The sequence below is a fragment of the Haliotis rubra genome, unplaced genomic scaffold (genome assembly GCF_003918875.1).
Source record: "Haliotis rubra isolate DU_JTF1 unplaced genomic scaffold, ASM391887v1 Scf20, whole genome shotgun sequence".
NCBI lineage: Eukaryota > Metazoa > Mollusca > Gastropoda > Lepetellida > Haliotidae > Haliotis > Haliotis rubra.
Window position 1 is genome coordinate 1047271 of NW_025766003.1, and position 21470 is coordinate 1068740.

The 21470-nt window shown below is 40.4% G+C and overlaps 1 protein-coding gene across 4 annotated transcripts in view; it reads right to left on the reverse strand.

Annotated features, from left to right (window-relative positions):
- Window positions 1-1251: 1251 nt before the first annotated feature.
- Window positions 1252-21470, reverse strand: part of LOC124275564 — a 77797-nt gene continuing 57578 nt past the window's right edge. For all 4 annotated transcript variants that reach the window (XM_046711143.1, XM_046711146.1, XM_046711145.1 and 1 more), the window contains exons 2-4: window positions 20956-21335; window positions 6591-6717; window positions 1252-3384 (exon numbers count right to left, since the gene is read on the reverse strand). In XM_046711143.1, the coding sequence (XP_046567099.1) occupies window positions 2740-3384; window positions 6591-6717; window positions 20956-21335 (1152 nt within the window). In that variant the 3' untranslated portion in view covers window positions 1252-2739. The remainder of the gene's footprint in view (window positions 3385-6590; window positions 6718-20955; window positions 21336-21470) is intronic.

Below are 21470 nucleotides of genomic sequence, written 5' to 3' on the forward strand. Positions count from 1 at the left end.
TCCGAGAATTGGTAACGTGGATACATCTAATGTCATCAAAGAGGAAGATGATGTGTATCGTTGCTTCTTCTTTATAGGCACACTGAGAAGCAATGCAGCTATGAGGACGGCCAGTAAATAATCAAGTCTGGACCTGACAATCCAGTGATAAAGAGCAATGCTTCATGTTGTCCTGGTTTGTTTTGTTTGTTTGTCAGTTGTTTGAGGCTGCACTCAGTAATACTCCAGCTATATGGCGGAAGTCTGTAAATAATCGAGTTTGGACCAGACCATCCAGTGATCAACAGCATGAGCATCGATCTACGCAATTAGATCTAACCAAGTCAGCGAGCCTGACCACCCGATCCCGTTAGTCGCCACTTACGACAAGCATGGGTTTCTAAAGACCAATTCTAACCCCGATTTTCACGGGTCTGTTGTCCAGGTATCAAGACATGCAGTCAGGCATGTCACCAAGCCTGATCACTGTTTAATTTTGTCGCTAACTACGACAGGCATGGGTTACTCGGGACACGTTCTCAACCGTATCCCACAGAGGATCTGTATGTTGATACTCAGAAGAACCTCTTTCCCCGTTGAAAACCGAGACCGATTTCGGTCCCCGTAAAAGACCAGTTAAGCAATCCTTTAGAAAGGCATCTGAAGTAAATGAAACTCATTTCAGTCCATAAAGTATAACAATCAGCGCTAACGGGAGCTTTTTTTAGACGCCTCAAACGAGGTTGTAACGTTTTCAAATATCTATTACGATAACAGATGAAATTCGTGAAAAAGCTGATTTTGGTCGGCAAACGGATTTGCCGTAATCAAGCTTTCAAACTAACCGTAATCATCCCATCCAATATTTGTGATTGCAAATTCTGGCTCTCAAATGAATCGATCCCTTGGTTACAGTTTCCGTTTCTGAAATGGCGAAAAACAAAATACAAATAATTGAAGTTTCCTGCGAGACCGTTACGCATGTAGTGCTTGATCGTCATTGTGGTTGATGTCCCTCTCCTCAACCGGACAGGGCAATATCATACCGCCCACTGGAGATTCCACATCACGCCTCGATCACTGAATGAAAAAAATTGAAGCTGAAATCACAGCTTATGCTCACAAAGGCGAGATGACATTTGAGAAGTTACCATGACATCCCCGTCATGCCTGTTGTGTCTCTTTCCGAATCTTCATCCTAAAAACTACATGCGTGAGAATTTTGACATCGTGGAGAGCCACTGATGGAATTCTACAAAAAAGGAACTAGTCTTTTATATCCAAGATATGTTTATTCTCTATGTCCCCTCAACAAACATTGATTGTCATGACAATGTGTTGCTATGTACAGTGATATTTACACCATGTTTATACATCCACACAGTTTGGGCTTACAAACATTACAACAAAGAAGCCCATCTGCACCAATATCCTTGCACTTACAACATGATTCATGAACATATGAAACATTCAAAACAATATTGCAGTAGAACGAGAAGTACACTTTGAATTCCTCAAAACGAATAACATGATCATCGCATCGTTGTATACAGCTATTTCCAATATTTTTGATAAAGCTACATAGATGTTTGAGCTTTTAATCTTGAAAACTAAATTTGTACACGTATGACCTTTGTAACAAAGGAGATAAGACTTGGGGATGGGAGGCTTGGCGGCTGACGCAAACATTATGTACAATTACTGGTCAGCAGAGACGGTTTCAACGACAGCCTCCCTAAGATAGCACGGTTTGATCTGGCTGATGCGTTAGCATGCATAGTGTAAATAAAGGGATAAGCCCTAATCCCCTATCTCAATTGCCACATGGAAGTTTCAGTCCTTCATTCAAAATATACTTCATCGCTCCTTAAACTAATCAACATCTTCGATCTTCTAATCGATAACAATACAGACGTGACAATTTGTGTAGAACTATTGACAGGATCAATTATCTAGTCTGAACATCTGTAGGCGGTTCTGAATAATTAGCAATATTTCTATGCTATGGAACAATTTCAGTTAAAGTTGCTCTTATATTGGGCAAAATAGTGCCATATATTAAATATCAAGACTTTGTTATCTTTGAACTTGGTCGAGATCCGATTCTCCCAACGTCTTGTCATCAGTTGTGTTTGAGAATTAAAGAAATACTATTATTTACGATTCTCTAGCACTTCCTTTCAAAAGCAACATCAACCAAGGCAACATAAGTTTAACATCACCAATCTTCCCTACCTCCTGTACAAGTCGAGTTGTTTAAAGCAAGACCTTCCAACTTATACAAGTAGAATAAAAAAGCACAGTTTCCGGGGATTATTGCAGTACTTGACAATACTGAACACCACCGAGTGGGCTGCTGAACACAAAGGTGGAATAAATCAACATAGGAACGTTCACATTCTGTCATCGGAGACACATATTCATGAATATCCTTGAAACTGTTCAAGAAACGTAATCATTCCAAACACAAACATGTCCCGTAGTTTGCAGGCAAGAGTTGCTTGAAGGTCAGTTTAATACTGTGGATATTCTGGAATAAACCTGTTATTCAACAGTGCAATACAAAAGCACGTGCGTGCACCACTGACTGAAGGTATTGCATGTTTTACGTGCAGACATGACTCACACACTCGCACGTGCGCGCACAGAAAGACAATGGTGTACAATAAATTGTTTGGGATGATATCGGGGCACACATACACATACAAGTACCCTGTCATCTTAAGCGTCCTGCACTCATAACCAAACCTTGTTCAAAAGTTATCTGTAAGTGAGTTCTGGGGGACAGAAATAGTGTGGATGCAAGGCAGGAATCTGTCTCCTCTGTGACCCTTCTCTGTAGCTGTGTCTGCTGTCGTGGGAGGAGGTACCAGATCCTGGACGCCGTCGAGATCGCTGCCCTCCTCGAGCCTCCCTCCTCGACATACTGGAATCATCTATATCAAAGCTTTCCTGAGGGCTACCGTATGGAATGTCTCTCTCGTGACGACTATCATGGCGTCCGTCGTGTCGATGAAAGTGCCGGATTGGCAGAGTTGTCTGTGTTCCTCGGTCACTGTATATCCCATCGGAGCTGTACCCTTGCGAATTATAACCATGTTCCTGGCATTCGCAATACGCAGAAACGTCCCTAGAATGTCTGGACAGACGGTCATCACGGATAGAGTCCGAGTCTTCTATATACTCGTATATAGGAGATTTATCACTGTTGCTCTGGCTAGCAGTGGACGGCGTGTAATCTCCTTCCAGTTTGCGATAGTTTGTGAAGGTGTTGCTGACGGGAAGACCCATCTCTGGGCGCACCTGCCCATACGGACGTTCCCCTGGAGGTAAGGGAGGATACGGTTGCTGTAACTGGTCCCCATTCAAAACCCGGGTCTCCATTCTACTCCCACGGAGTGTTGTCTGAAAATAAACAAAGGGGGAATATAAAACCAGAACCAAAATATACTTTGACATATATTTGTGATGGAAAAATGCCCCACTTAATAATGATAAGAGCTTGGTCCAACTCTGCGGGCTCCCAAAGCACGAGATTGATCAAGCCGACATAATCGCAGCGACGTTCGTCATTCATCATTTTCGTTTAGAAAATTGACGATATTAATCAATCAATATGACAAAAATGGGATGCAAACATTGCTCTATTATGCCTTGAGATTCTCATTTTGGAACATGCTCCAGTAACCAAATTTACGAATCTTTCCCGCAGTAATTAGGTCCGAGTTTATAACCTTAGGATATTATAGTTATGAGGCAATATGAAACAGCCTTTCAAATGTTCATCTCAATAAACCTGTATGAAACCTTGATTTACAAATCCAAATCCCCCGCTGACTATAAATGTCAATAAATGATACGAGATGACAGTCGTGTGTTTACATTACTTCAATCAATCAAACTAGCATTGAACGTTTTATGGAAGATGTGGGCAAGTATCTAATCTGTTTACATTTCCTTCTTGAAGACATTGTACGGTTATTTTATTATGTGATTGCAAGGCTGGGGAAAAGATTATGACTGTCTTCAAGTAACAAAGAAAAGCTGTGAAGGAAATGATTCATTCAAGAATTTGCTTAATTAATTGATGGATGGACAATGAGACCTGCGATGAATCATTTAGCTGTGGGTTATCTGTCAATGGTAGCTTTGTCCCTTATCATAATTAACCATTTAAACGTCAAAGAAATTTGTATTGAACATGTACGGTTTGGGTTAGCGCAAATGAAGATTTGTTTATAGGGCATGTTATGTGAATGACAATGATGTGAGATTCTACTAAGGTGCGAGGAATCCAATAAAAGTTTAACCATTTGACATTCGAAGCTTTCAAGACGATAGAAATAATAGTTTACGCTCAGTAATGAATTCCCTGGTTGAGCCTTTTTCTACAAATACAGTCAATTTGGTCTTAATGGACCATGGGACATATTTTGTAACGTCAATCGGACTTGGTGAACATAAACAACATGGCCAACATTAATCTCCAGAGCAGCATACCAGAATTATTTACACATGAATACTTTTAAATGTTTACATTCTCATGTTTCAGCAACCTACGAACTAAATGAAGGCTGACAGCTAACTGTCAATATAGCGTTAGTGTTACTTCCTTTCACCAACACCCGGTGTTGTCACTAATTTACACCAATCCATTCACAAACTTTTCACAACTATACTCCCCATCAAAAGTTTAGACTCACTAATGTCAATGTAGCCTCTCACTTCAGTAAACTGATCTAAATTAGATTTTTCAAAATATTCTATACAGCTTAAGGGTACTGTTTACACATGAACTGATGTATTGTAAAACAAATTCGTAACGTTGAAAAGATTATTGTCATGAGTTCAATAAATGATGAAACTCAGTGAAAATTGGCGAATTCTTAACAAAACTTTACACCAATACGCAGCTGTTCACATGCACGATATTTGCACATGCTTTTCAGCAATTTGATGCATGATCCTCGTGCATTTTATCTGCATAAGGTTTGCAGTAGGTTCCCCCAAGTTAGTGAAAATTTGGAGAAATTCATCTTCGATGTAACTACATATATATACATAACATATAGTGAGTGCTTTAAGTGAGTCTAAACTTTTGATGGGTAGTATATTTTCCCCTTTACACCACACAAGACAGGATATTCATTTGCACTGACGTTTTATATTACATTTGCATATCATAAAAGAAGATCCTCTCTCAGTATAGCATAGTTAACAGTTTGTTACTGCTTGCAACTCCTGTTAAGCGAACCCTGATAGTACGGGCTCTGTTGGTCCGAAACACCCCTTATCGGACAGTAACTGTTTAAATAAACGACATTACAAGTGATTTGCAAACATAAACAATGTTTATAGTTCGATGTTACCGTGTGGAGGCCCTGACATATTTCTGGAAAATTGTAAGATTCGTAAGCCTTCTCAACATACCCTTATGTATTATGCACAACGCATACAAACGTAATGTTATTGACACGTCGCACTGGTGTGACCCGTATGTCAAGATACTAATGCAAGAGCGCTTGGCACTTGTTATGTTAGTTCATAAGGGGTTAACAATGTCTTCTGTCTGATTAGCACCGAGGATCAAGTAATTAATAGGCTTGATCTCTTTTTCTCTTCCGAACAGACAACTTTTAAAACGTACTTTTTAAAACAGGGGCGTGAAATGTAAATCAGTAATCGATTTTAGCGTACGGCTTTGCCAAGGTCTCAGGCCATGTAGGGATAGTTATAAACCGATGCATTACCTCAGTAGGTGTCCTGTGGGTGTGGTTCAACGCCGCTCAGAACTGTATTTCAGTTAGATCATGGTGTTTTCGATTGATGTTGAAGAATAACCAAGTAAATTAAGTCTACAAGTTTGCCACTTTGGTGAAATCCACTAGACAGGCATGATTCGGTGATTTTTATCCACGATATGCATATCCTGACACGACAAGGGGATGTAACTCTACTGGGCATGCGAATCACCCACTACGAGTCAGACAGAAATTCACTACACTGTAGTCACAGTATAGTAGAAGCATTTCAACTTTGTCAGAATGAGGACCGATTTGTATACAGTGTGATGCTGTAATGTTTAAGAGGTCATTGCGCTTTTTCTCTTTTTCGTTTCCACGACATTATCGTTGTATTATCGTTGAATATCCCAAAAGATTTGGCAGTTTGGTAAAATTCCATTATTATATAAAGCATATGTATGCTGATTCACTGAGATGTCCTGTGAATACATGTCAGACCATGTTACAATTTTCCAGTCGGTTGACAAGTACTTCAGAGCTAACGATAACAAACAGCACAATTATTCTCTGTTACGTGCATTTTTAGTCGGTGACGAAGACCATGCACTTTGAGGAGTGTTAATATAATTGTTTACTGAAGAGCAGATTAGAATTTCAATATGACTGCAGAATATTTAATGTAAATTTCACGTTTTCTCGACATACAACAGCTCTTTGCCCATCGTTGTACAACGTTCAACTTATTCCTTCCACCGATACATAAGGCCACGGAAAATGGCTAGCACGAAACTTATTTGTAGTAGATATAACATATAACATCAACTGACAGAGCCAATCAGACAATGCGGTACTGGGCAAATAGCTCACCTCTACTTGTCGTGGCACAACGGGCGCCGAGGCGTAGTGACAACTCGTGTAATATCGGCTATCTCCGGGATTTAGCGCCGTCTGGTGGCTTGGACTTGAAGGAGACCGAGGTTTCTCTTTTTGTTTTCTGCAATAAACGAAACATTTTTGAAGATTATTCAAATTTCATTGCATCATCCTGATATATTCTTTTTTGACAGGGGTGGTGTGGTAGCCTAGTGGTTTGAGCGTTCGCTCGTCACGCTGAAGACCCGGGTTTGATTCCCCACATGGGTACAATGAGTGAAGCCCATTTCTGGTGTCCCCCGACGTGATATTGCTGGAATATTGCTAAAAGCGGCGTAAAACTAAACTCACTCACTCTTTTCTTGACAACAATTTCATAGTTATGAAACTATGTCATTTTGCAATATACATGTAGATCTTTGGTAGCCATCGTGATACTTGAAGAATTGAGGGCCTGAAGCAATACGTGAGCTCACCTTATCCATACGTGAGCTAACCTTATCAATACGTGAGCTCACCTTATCAATACGTGAGCTAACCTTATCAATACGTGAGCTCACCCTATCAATACGTGAGCTAACCTTATCAATACGTTGGCTCACCCTATCAATACGTGTGCTCACCTTATCAATACATGAGCTCACCTTATCACAGTGTTACTGTCTTATCTGCCTCTCCAACTTCTAAAAATGCTACTCAAAGAAGTTAGTGTTACTCCCATTGTACATACAGCAGCGAGTTACACCTACCGCTATACGTCTTCATCAAACGTACAGAATAAAACAATACATCATCGGTAGAAAACCAGCAGCGCTGGGAATTATCATTCGATGGCTACCTTCAAGTAATTTGGGATTTATAACAATGAATTCACGTCATAACGTTATATTAGTGAAGTAGATATATTTTACAATAAATGCTTTGATTCCCCCCTCTATCATGTGTGGGGAGGTAGGGTAGCCTAGTGGTTAAAGCGTTCGATCGTCACACCGAAGACCCGGGTTCGATTCCGCACATTGGTACAATGTGCAGCCCATTTCTGGTGTCCCCCGTTGTGATATTGCTGGAATATTGCTAAAAGCGGCGTAAAGCTTAAACTCACTCACTCACTCTTAACATGTGTGGTTGTTTCACCATGTAATTTTGTCTTTTCACAGTGGGCTTATCTGACAAACGTTACGTTTTCCGGGAATTCGAATTCAAACATCCGTTATTTCAAACTGAACGCACTGCTTTATTTCTGTATGATGTGCAATGACGAAAAACTCTTGAAACGTCACTCCCCTGTACTCAGTTTGAAATTAAACCCAATGAAACTTTCAACACGTCGCCCCTGCATGGCTAATTCTTTCACCACTCGACAGCACTTCAAAAGAGCTCCAGCGAATGTCAGAACATGACAGTATCTCATAAAGCTTAACCCCAGCATTACTGCAACATCCCGTCAAGATGCCACCGACTGCTGTAGTCTACAATTGGGCTTGAGTTCTTACTAACGAGGGAGAAGTGTAGGTGGGAACAGTTATTCCTCGTTAGAGGGCCGAACAGGTGATCATTAGGTCGCTAACGATGGTTTTTATCACACCAAGGATTCCGTGCTGTGAATTATCGCTAATTTAGACAGAGTGAGTACCAAATGCAGCTCATAAAGACGAGGAACCCTCAGAGCGAAACGGACGACAATTGATCATGCACATCTTACATTCAGGAAGTGTATGGTAAGATGTATTTTGGGGTTGACCAGATGTGACCGCATCTGGATAAGCCAGATTCGTTCGTGTTGCTTAGCGCCTCAGACGGCACTATTCCAACAAGGCGGCTGTCTGTGAGGCACTATTCCAACAACATGGCGGCTGTCTGTGAGTGAGTGAGTTTAGTTTTACGCCACACTCAGCAATATTCCAGCCATATGGCGGCGCGGCTGTCTGTACTTAGTGGAGTCTTGGCCAGAAAAACTATAGATGGAGAAACTTTCCACTATGATAATCACTCATTACCTGACCACTCGAATAATTAGTCACCTCTAACGACCAGCATGTGATGCTGGGTACATGTATTCTCACTTGAGGAATGGTATAACAATGCGTCGATTAGAATACGTTCATTTGGGAACAGAAGTGTAATATGAGTGAAACCGACACATTAATATTTCTTAAGTAAATAAGCATCGTGTCATAAGCATGCATTACCATTACATACATGTATTCCTCGGTGTGCTGACTTTACACAGCATCCATTAAGATGAAGAACATATTGTTGGCAGAAACGTTTTTGACGTTTGTCTTTGATATGTATATACCATGCAACAATGAAGCTTCCAGGGAAATATTACCATAAGCAAATGTGTCACTTTTATATGGCAGAATTTCCAATCCCATAAGCAGATTTCGGAGGCTTGAGAATTCCTAATGCTCCATTAACACGACAGTTTGTATGCGGAGCCAAGGTGACATCAAATTTAGGATTCACTTGTGTCTAATAAAATACGAAAGAGGCCACACAAGAGCTGAGGAGAAAGATTAAAACGAATGGAGATCGAATTAAAATATCTCCGCTGCAGATTTTCCAAAATGATGTAATGTATTATTATGGTCCTTTCGGCAAGACATGGATTATATTTATTAGTCTTAAGAGGCAAAATTATTACCAGGACAGGGTGTGAATTTCCAAAAGCATTAAGAATTTAATGAGTTCTTGTTACCAGCTTAGAAGTATTTTGCATTTTACCCGGCTTAACAACAAAGGGACGATTCACTTCAAATGCAGGAGGGTGAACTGGAGTCCACATTTAATGGTTTATATTGCGTTGACAATTCTTCTCTAAGAGAGGCGAAGTCGTTGTGTTGAAGCTCACGTTAAACCTCTGGTGAAACCGAAGCTTCTTCAAGAGGAAGCAGTGGAAATGTATCCAGCATGAGAACCTCATCGCATATAGAGCACGGATGCTCCAAATTTAGGAGGCATGGTTGGCGAATAAAAAGCTAACAGGCGCTATACAGGAACTGCAAACGTTGAGATTTATTGCAAAAAAGTAAGGCCGCTCTTTTCCGCTACGATGTCCGCAAAGCTGGGGCATGACAGATTTATTGCAAGAACGTCCAACGCAACACTTAGCTATTTTCTCACAGTGAACCCGAGCGGAAACATTACGCCAAGAGGCAACGTCTCTTAGTTCTAACGTGGTTGTCATTGCTGCATAGACCTTGTATATTGCACAGCGGTTGTCGACGTGTCACTAACGGAGCAGAAGCTGAATGGGCTATAGCGTTGTCGATAGCAGGCACCAGTGAGAGTTACATGATCCTGATGGACAAATTTCAATGGAGTTTAATTCGGGTAGTGACATATACATGAGTTAATGGCAAATAACGTGCATAAAAGCATCCGAGGGTAATTATTCTATTACCAGACCGTGTGTATTGGGGGAATGTTTGTGATGTGCCAGGAACTGCTTAGATGCTTGGCTTGTCCATTATTGGCTTGGATATACAGCGTGCAAGAGGAATAGTTGATGAAAGAACTGGTATATCCACATGGGGTTACATGAAACTAATTTAAATACTTCAAAGACTCACATTAATGGTTACACATTACTGGTAGCATCATTACAAACATGCTGTATTGAACCATAACACGACATGTTAAGTCCCAAATGACTAAACCTAGACGTATTTGTTCTACATGTCATAGAAATTATTAGGGAGTTCAAGTAATAAATGATACAAAAAACAGGATTACTACACAAAAGATGAGGATTGCATTTGAACGTGACAATACTGAGTTACACCCCTTAGTTGTGTCAGGTTCCGTGGTAACTGGTCCAGACTCGATCGCTTCATGGAAGCTGAAAACGTGTCCGACCTTTGTCATACTGTCTTTTCCTTGCAAACTAGGCAGATACGTTATTATACTACAATAATAATGTTTAAAGCAATGCACCTCCAACTCACATACACATTGTGTGATTTTCATGGCCATCCCTCGCACGTTGCATTAGTTAGTGAGTGAGTTGATTTTACGCCGCTTTGAATTGCATTAGTTGTATCATGGTTCGCCAGCTTGATGTGAACAGAAAGCCCGAAGCGATACTGGACTCGGACATTTACCAGTTTGGATTAATTGCTAAAACATTACTGGGATTCAAACCCACGATTCTAGGTTCCTGTGCACATGAATTGTGAAATGTTAGTTGTACCTTCTATGCCAACCCTATACTCATACATTACATTATCGACGAGTATTGGTTAAATGCAAACAACAAATGATAGCACTGCACCGGTCACAGCAGGTATATATGTACCATATATAATTTCTAATGACCCGGAGAGTCTATATAGCACCCATATCGAATCTCTTGAAACGTCTCAGACCACGAAGGCGCACAGATGACGGGTAAGGGAGTGTTGAGCAGATCCTTGTTTTCGCTTCACCTAACTTGTTCCACCGCAAAGTACCTTATATATCTAAGAAAGGGCAAAATGTCTACTTAACGACTGACAGCAAGTCTACATAACACAATGAAGTCATCAGCGAAAAGTAAGAACAAAGACTGACGAGCGTGTCGGTTGAGGTCTACAAATCATTGCTACTATTTTTGTTAACGTAGTGCCATCGCTTTTAAGTCCATCGACTAACAAAACCCAGGCTATTCATCACTTCCAGTAGACAGACTTAGTTACTGATTTATCAAAGCATCCTCCCGACGCATCGTGTCCTGTGGTACATCTGCCCAAACCCATCCATGTTTTCCCAACTCCCAAATAGGATTCCCCCTGACAGGGAAACTCAGGATTAAGTAGTGTATCGTACATTTCCCTCTCCCGGGACAGCTGCTTGATCAATGGTAATGTTTTGCCATGGTCTATAGGGGTTTACACTCGTTAGAAATGGAACAGGGAGACTTAGCACGTATATTGATTTCAACAAGGAAAACAGCACAGTTCTAGAGTAAATTTAGGCGAACTTCGATTTATACCACGTACTTGACACCTTTCATCATAATTTGACAATTTCCTGGGGTAAAACATGGACACGAACATATCGATGTATTTTTGGTTGGGTGAAGATAGTGATGATGTTCCTGAATAAAACCTGTATCGTTGTCATCGGGCATTGAATAAAGTATTATTTTTTCAAGACAAGTCTTACTCTAAATGTGAAAAAGAGTATATAGAAATCCCGTTGGAACAAATACAGCTGTATGACCTGGCATAACTATTTCCTGACAGAATTATTCGGAGTATTCCAAAGTAATATGAATTCCCATGACATTGTGCCCAATTATTACAATCCCATAAAATCCATTCAGATTGGTATGCTGGTTCAGAATACTTTTACTTGTTTGCCCGTCTTGTGCCACTTACTATCACGTTATCAATGTTGATACTTGTCATTTCCATAAATGCCAGCAAAATCAATACAGATTTGTGTATTTCGCGTTGCAAAGTCTCCACGGAGATTCGAATAACGCAACGCAACATAAACTTGCAATGAGGTACAGTACAGAGCAAATGTAAGCGACATTTCCACAACGCTAATGCGCTGTTTGCTGTGTATATAATGAACCAGCTGGAGCGTCCGTAGAGAATCGGGTGACAACCGGTGATGGCAATCTGAAATACCATTCAGGCCAGTGTGACAACCGATCGGTCATTATTTGTTGATGTTGCGATATGATGGTACATATTTGACCACGGTCAATTTAGCATGGTGGGCCTGTCAAAGTAATGATAACGAATAGGCAGCTAATGTAACTCTACACTATAATATTCATGTGGCTGTAGCGAGGAGGTGTGACGGGATAGCTTAAGTTGTGTGCATCGTAGATGTATTATATAGTAGTTGTATTATTGTGACATAGACAATATACATGATTATTGGTAAACCGATATTCAGCTTCTTGCAATAAACATTAATCTCATGAACAGCCAAAATCCTCTGATGAAATAGCAATGTTCCCCGAAAGAGTTTACCTGGAGTTCAAACTTAACGTCCGAGTCAGAAGTCTGGTTTATTGAACTTAACCATCACTCAATAGCTGGTGTACTGTACTAGGCAATCCGGTGATTGACATCGTGAGTCTGGATCTCGGGGGTGCTGTGGGTAGGGTGATGTGTGGTGATAATTGAACAATGACATGCGTTTTACATAACAACTACTGTATATTATGTAAACAGGCACATCTAAATGTGTTCATTCTGAATTTCATACATCGCGTTGTGTTGAATTATTTCTTTCATTTTGCCTACTATTCTCACGAAGTCGTTGAGTGCATGTTCCACTGTGCCACAACAACATCCCTGCTCTATCTGGACCTACTCTCCAGAACTGAGAGGGATAAGTGGTTATTGGCATGAGCATCGAACCATGTCAAAGAAGCATGCTTGTAAACGATCAGCCAGTCTTAAATTATATAACTACGAGGTTCGACGAGTCGGCATTGCATTTTAGATTCCTGTTATAGCCCGTCCAAAGGTAATGAAACACATAAAAGTGCTCTTGCGTACAAGTTACTATTCTTGAAATGAAATTAATCAAATTAGGACGAATGGATAAGCCAAATGGAACTATCTATATATTTATGCTGTTCTCTCATATAAATTGTTTTGTAAGACCAGGAATAATCGATGACCTATTTCTGAGGAATCATAAAAAGTACTTTTTGTATTTATCGACAAGGAAACAAATGTCACTCTGTTGTAGCGTGTAAACGGTTTACATTGTCGTGAAAATCAGTCAAGCTACCTCAGATAAACCAGCTGTTCTTCATTTCCACATCTTTTAGATATCACCACGTGACACCCTTTGTCTTCAAGATTTACTCCAGTTACGAAAGCAACAGGAAATCGCAAGAACAGTCGATCTAGCTCAATGAATAACGCTACCCACACAGGCAGAAGAACAAATAAACAGAGCAGAACAACAGCCCAGACCAGTGCACACGGCATAATAAACTGAGTATCTGGATGTCTGGGTGAGTTATATTTGCTATGGTCTTTGCCACATGGCTCTTGCTACAATCTCCCTGGGGAATATTACCCGTCTTGGATAACGAGCATGACGTAAGAAAAACAGTTAGCGTCAAGCAATAACCTTGCCTTACCCCTACATGCCCGGGTTCGTGCTAACTGCTGTTTTATAGCCATCTGCGAGGCGATGTAGGAAACGGAGAGAGCAGGATGACGATTACTTGCCAGTGTGGAACATAGGCTGCATTAAAGAAACATATCCCATGCAAGCTTGCCTTTGGGAGAATTCCGTAGAATATATGGTCACCCAGTACATCAACAATGTCTTTAAATTGACATTTTGGTCCCCAAAAATAAGTATTAACCAAAATAAAAAAGAGGCCGAACATTTTTTGAATTTCAGGAGCTGAGGCAATCTGGATTTGCCTAATTATTCTGGACTGGAGATGGACTCTGTTTCTAATTTATTCTCTACGGTCTGGGAGACGGGCTACCATCTCGTGAGCATAGAATTTTGAGACTTTATCAAATTAGCAGTCCTACTAATGTCATATGGTTATATAAATTTGTTGTCTGCCAATTCATATGTCGTGACACACATAATTACCAGTTCATGATTACCCTAATTACAGACAGGCAAGATCACAGTCGCACGTATGACATTAATTACAACAACAAATTGAACTAAGCAAGAAGTGGACAAGAACAAAGACTGGCGATGGTGGCAAAGGAGAGAGTACGTGTAGATGTGACCACCAGGACTGACAAACACTAGATACAGTGGCAACTAATTGTGGGAAACCACTGGTTTGTCTGATCCACACTCGATTATCACACTACTTCACCCAAACCACGTCAATGACAGATACTGGTATACCTTTTGTCTGTCTCACAGTCCCTGAATCATTATTTCCCTACTGCCTAGCCCCCGCCATGCTAAATGAAGTCTACATTTCCTCGGGGTCTGAATTTCTAGTCTCCCTGAGGCTCCTTTTCAATGTAAATGGATAATTTATTTGTTACTATCAAAATTATATATATTCAGAGTCTAGCGTTATCCGTGGTGTCTCTACGTGTGAGGGGCGGTGGGGTAGCCTAGTGGTTAAAGCGTCCGCTCGTCCCTCTGAGGACCCGAGTTCGATTCCCCACATGGGTACAATGTGTGAAGCCCATTTCTGCTCTCCCCCGCCGTGATATTGCTGGACTATTGCTACAAGCGGCGTAAATCCCAACTCACTCACTCACTCTACGTGTGTATGGTTCATCAATTTCCAACCGGTGGTCCTTTAATCCATACAACATGTTGGCGAATATCAGAACAGTAGAGATGGCATCTGTTTGTGTTAACAAATATTAACTGTATAGAAAGAACAGTGCGTTGTTGCTGCAATGTTCGTAATATTGATAAGAAGTGACAACACGAGTGCACCTATATCAGTCAAATCTGATACGTCTAATCTCCGTATTTCCCACGCACGCCAAGTAACTATCCTGGTCTACCAAACACTCCAGTGACATTTTATCAGACTTCTAACACAGTTTTCCCCACCTTTCCCATCCCTCCTCGCCACAAACCCCCAGACCCCCACAATACAACAATAAACCCCCATCAGCGTTTCAAGTATGCAGGGAAACCCTGTCTGTTCCGTGTTATCCGCAACCCTGCTGATTATTTGACAATTGTGCAAGTGTTTCGTGTATACACCGCCTGACAGCTGGCTGGATCTTGTTTGTAGAATTTGAAATTTTGCCATTTCGAGGGATCTGTTTCTTTAACGATACAATCGTAGCTGGGCGTTGCATTCTTATGAGGTCAAGATGGAGATAAGAAATGAGCACACTGGAGTGGAAACAAGAAGTTGCACAGCATTGTCTGATAAACATTCACTACCCCAGGCTACACGGTATTGTGTGAACCTCAGTGAACACGTCTACATTTTGGTACGAACCGTGAAATATGGCATATATACATTTTTAATGAACGCCAAAATTGTCCTTCACTCTGGGAGCTTATAGTTCAACTGACAAACGGAAAATCTGATAAAACGTTTTGTTGGATTTTCTTGTGTTCCTTTTCTTGAATAAAATCAAATAATACAAAACTAACAATGAATAATTTATACGAAAACACTGAAATGAGACTATCTAGTCACATAAAACTTCACCTTTCGGAATATGGTTTTATGTTGAATATATAAATGCTCAAACGAGCCAGTTTAGAGAATAAATTGGGTTATAAAGATGTCTTCTTATTCTAAAACATAAAATATGTATGCACAAAGGGGTATAAACGTCAAAACAAGAATCAGCTGTTTGGTGTGAGGAGACACACATAAATAGCACACCCTATTTCGCCTCCATGAGGCGGTTTATGTAGGGATAATAATATTGTTATATTGTTGTAAGGTTACTTTGCGTCATTGACATGGAACCTATGGCAGTGTGTAATAGGAAAATAATGACTGATGCCTGTTTAAGATATCTCCTGTTGCATAAAGCATCTATGTTGCATGGCTTTCTCGTCAGTTGCTGTTTTCAAAGATGGGCAACGATGCAGAAAATTGGCGCAATTTGTTTTTATTAGTTTAATGTATCGCAAGGAAGTAACACAATGCACATAAACCTTGAAATTAGTTTCTCTTGGATGCTGTCAGTAGAACGGTATCTTAAAGTTGGTTCCATAACAGCTGCAATTCATTTGCACTACAAATTCACGTATATTTAAATATATTTACATTACCTTGAATAAAGGCGTAGTCAAATGTAACATATTTTACAGTTATGATTATACTTCCTCTGTAAGTTACAAATTCTGGTACCTTTTTCTGTTGAGACTGAGGTTAAGGTTAACGATACATAGTAATTTACAGTTTGTTTGCTATGGTCTTACTAATGGCAACGTCTTTGACATTAATAATACAACGGTTTGTCGTTTGATTGTGACGGATCCGATATGTTTGACATTAAACGCACAATATTAACTGTGGAAATAACGATCACCACATAGTTGACACTCGGATGAAGCTGCAGTTCCTTGACTACTTCTTCGAGACCTATGGGCAGCGATGGTATGATAAGAATCACTTCAATAGTCCAAAACTATTTCTTTGCAAATAAGGAGTAACGTAGCGTTTAGCATATATATTTCAAAGGAAACCTGAAACTCGTCATATCATAAATATCCTACTTTGTCTTATCCGAAACCGGAAGGCTGAAAATAAGGCCAGAGTTAAACTGTTCAAAGACTGCATCGGGTTGCATAACGAACGTGGCGTTATAGAAGTATTTCCGTGTATACACTACCTAGCATACATTGCTGTGCTTTCACATACATCGACTATTGAGCACAGATGTAAAGGCCACCAATGAATGGACGCTTATTTCTGGACAGTCATGGCATAACTATGCACAGATCGAAAGTGAACGACCATACAGCATTGTGTAAATGACTCCAGCAGTTGTAGGTTTCGTAAAGGGACGTCAAGGTGTTTTGCCAAGGAAGACAGGCGGTTCAATAAACCATTATAGAGAAAAGCTTGACGTACCAGCCAGTGCCTTCAGAAAGAGATGCAACATGGCTGTAGATGATCTTCTGTGAGGCTGTTTTGTCACAGACAATTTAACGCAATTCCAAGCGAAATGACAGCTATGTGCCCTCAAACCCTGTGAGCTCTTTATTCTACATTTCTGAGGCATTTTCCTGTCAAAACAATTACTGGAGTGAGCGAGAGACTGGCGAGTGAGCCAGGCTATATAGAGTTACACTTACTGAGGCAACTGACTAGTAATTGGAGGACTACCATACCCAGCTCAATTTATGATTCGATTACCGTCTGATTTATCGAATATTCCACACGGAAAATAGCATATAACTTGTTCTGAATCAGATAATTAAACAATGTGAGATGGTTACAAATTAGTTTGGGGTTTCACGAAAATTGATTGCCAGGCCTAATATAATTTTCTATTAATACAAATGGCATATCATTTAATAGTATTGTCAATCCGAATTTACCTATCCTGTGTGCTAATGATAGAATCAGATACTGCATACTTCGTAGATAGATGGTATGGCATGGTACTGAGGAGGGATAAAAGCAAATGGGTGAGGTAATAGGAAACGATTGTGTATGAATTAAAGCAACTAATTCGATTTGTGCTGCTATATATACTGTAGGTATATATAGCAATTGTATAATTGTTGCAAGGGTTAAAGTGTCATTTGTTCCCAAGTCCAGTTTCTGATGCAGCCATGTAAGTCAATATGTCGCAATGCTTGATTTGTTAGTCTTGTATGATGAATGATGTTATGTTTGGTTAACTTTCCGTTGACAGTGTAAATGAAATCTACAAACGCCGCCTTGAGTGTTGACATACTGATAGTATATACTGCAAGTATAAACGTGTATATATGCTATGGTCATTCCCGGCTTTACGGTTGGGATTGACAAACTAAGTTTAAATATTAGCTAAAGGCATTGATCTCCTTAACGAAATGATGACTGAAATCGCATATCAATTTGTCCAATCTGCCTTTCGCCGGATGGAACCTGTTTCGGCAGATTATACTCTAACATTGACCTTTGCATTCACTTACAATTGTGTATGGTAATTGTGAACTAAAACGTTTAACTGTTGAAATCAAAATTAAGTCATAGCTTGCTAGCTTACTTTCATTGCAGTGTTATTATATTGTGGACACAACAGTATTTCTATCCCTAAACCATCTGTGTAATGACCAGTAGCACATCGATGCATGGGGGAAGGTGCCTGCATCGGGAAATCTGCAGAAAAATGGTAACAAACATGTCTTCCGTCAATGCACTGTCTTGATACCAAAGCATAACGATATCGATACGAATAAATTAAGCTTTGCCTTTCTTCTTAACATTGAAGAAGTTACCAACGTGCATCTTTTGATGAGACCATGGTCCCTCGGGTAGACAGTAACATATGAAACTACTGATTACAAATCAAAGTCTGGGGATGTTCTAAAAGGAAACTGCAAACACGAAAATATGAAACTTTATCCCCCTACCACCTAGAACAATATCTATTCTGTATATCAGTAATGAATTGCGTCTGGGAATGTCATGTACATGATAGTGGAAATTATGGTATCACAGAAGATTTTTTTGGCCTACACTGTTTGATTATCTCATTGGGCACGGTGGTCATATTGGATGTCCCTCTCTCTTCCGTCATACAACATCAATATCCAATTTATCACAGTCGGCAACGTGTACTTTTGCTTCATAAACCCTCTTCAGAGATCAAACAAGGGACCTGTGAGGACCCAGACTAAATTGCTGCACCAATATTTTCTCAACGATGATGTCCGTCTAGGGGTGATTGTGTGAACACCTCAAGAGACTACTGGTCATTCATTTAGAACAAAGCAGCTTTATGCTGGACCGTGGTCAACAGGATAGAGTTAAACCAATCTGACCAGACAGTCATCAAACCGGATGAGGCAAGTAAGGGCCACACATGGGTGGAGGAAGCCTATTTAGGTACATTGTGTGAAGAATTTCATAAACTGATATGCGTGTATTTCAACTTAGGGCCACAAGTTGGTATAGGTACTTCCAGTCGAGACAAGCAGGAAATAATGTATGGAACGTTAAGAAAGGAGAATTAAAGATGCAGCGAACAAAATGGTACTGAAGGGCAGCTGAAACTGGTCACGATGTGATAATTTTGTGTGGTTCGTCAAAGATGAGATAGGAATGAGGACACATCTTGTTGTTTGCGTGTTGATGGGTATTGGGTTTTAGTAGCACTTGCGTGGGTTTGTTCGTTAGTCTCTTTCATTACAGAAGGTGAATCATTTACGGTGTTTTTGATGTTTTGCAAAAACGGTTTCTGTTCGTGTGTTTGTTTCATAAATTCTAGCGTGTCAATGTGATTGCTGCAAAAACCGATGAATTAATCACATAACGCTGAAAACGCGAGTAACAAGATGACACTTACTGAGATTTATTTCAGTACGCCATTAGCAATGCAGAACATGCCACCTGCACGCGCCTGTTTCTTGAACAAAACCACGTGTCAGCTCAAAACCCATTAATCACAAATAAATAGTGCGATCGTCCTAGGTTTGAGTTTATCAATATCCGATGTTCTCGTCATTCATGGTGATACCTGATACAACCAAACTGCTAACAGCCTTTTGTACACGTGAACAAAGTTGTCGTCTGCTCTCCGCATACGACCTCATATTGAACCAGTGAATGCGATATATATCATAGAGATTATCTTAATGAGCATTATGGCAGGAACCGTTTGCAATTAGGGACTCGAAACTTGACCTCTGTCAGACCTGACTTCTACCAGTCATAGTCTTTGGTAAAGTTAGAGAAATTACGTCGGTGATGAAGTGAGTTTTGATTTGGATTATCTTGTTGTCGCATGCAGTTCTTACATCATGCTCTCGTTTCATGTCATCGTTAAGTGTGACGGAATGATCCAGATAAGAACTGGAGATTACACATGGCATCGCAGGAGTTAGCCGGCAGTATCAGTCAGGTGGTCGTGAAGCTGACATGTCTCATTTCCACATGTAGGGCAGTGTGGAACATGGCAGTTTGCGTTATGCCTAAAAACTGGTACTGGTGTATAATTTTTTGCAGACGTTTTAGAGACAGAGAGGTTATTTCCCTTGAGGTTCCTTGTAGAGAATGCAATTATCAAACTTAAAAGTAATTCATCATTATGGGGATAACGCTTGACTTGTTTATCATTGTTACAGGGCATCGTGCTGTCTGTAAACCATCAATGAACACAGCATGTGTCTCACTGGACTCTTGGATTCTAATGTTCTAATCATACCAAGTATTAGATGCTCGTTTATTTTAGTATATTCTTAATTTCACCCTGGCCGACAAGTTGCATCAAAAGAGTGAGTAGGTGATTGAGTGAGGTTAGTTTTATGTCGCTTTTACCAATATTCCAGCAATATCACGACGGGGGACACCAGAAATGGGCTTCACACATTGTACCCACATAAACCACTAGGCTGCCCCGACATCCTGCATCCAAAGAATAAAGAAGCTGCACTAGAATTATAATGGAACTTCTACAAGCTTAATGCTCTCATTATACAAGATAAGTTAAACTCCAGGCTTGCCAACAGATAAAGGGTGTTTTCTTATCAGCTTTAAACTGCATATGCTTTCAGGAATTCTTGTAGATAAAGCTAGAAATGCAATTTTAAAGAGGCTAACTTTCAGTAATTTCCTTTTGTATGTCAGGTATGTAGAGAGCATTAATCATGCCAGGGATATCTCCCGTATGTCCAGTGTGCCTCTTCAGGACTTGATTATTTTCAACGCACCGTTGAATGCTTCTGGTTCTGGCATGGGTCGACATATCTTAGTGTATATACTCACCGATGCAAAAAGAACATAATCCCAGCCAATACCACGATGACGACCAACACACAGGCCAACACAATGATCACTTTACAGGGCGTAGCACAGATCTCTGTCTCTAGTCGTTCTCCCTGGTCCAGAAGAGGGGGTTCATCGTCCTCGACTTCAATCCGACATTTATCGACCATAAACAGTTTGACTCTTTCGCCAACATTCTCCCCCAAACATCCAGTCCAGTTGACTCGGTGCAGAAGTCCAGTATTCCAGGGAGGGGGGCACGGAAACCCTTCCCAGAATCCCCGGAGCAAAGGGTCGAGGTACACTTCCGCCATCAGTAGGTCAAAGAAAGGTAGGATCCTTGAGGTAAGCATTAAGTTGGTCGAAAATCCTGTACCATGCTGAAAAAGGGAAGGCCAAGATTTAGACATGGTAAAGTAAAACACGTTTTAACGTCCAAGACAAAATTTAATCTGTAATTATCATAGCTTGGCATGGAACATCTAAACCAACGCTTAACGTGTCATCCCCAACGT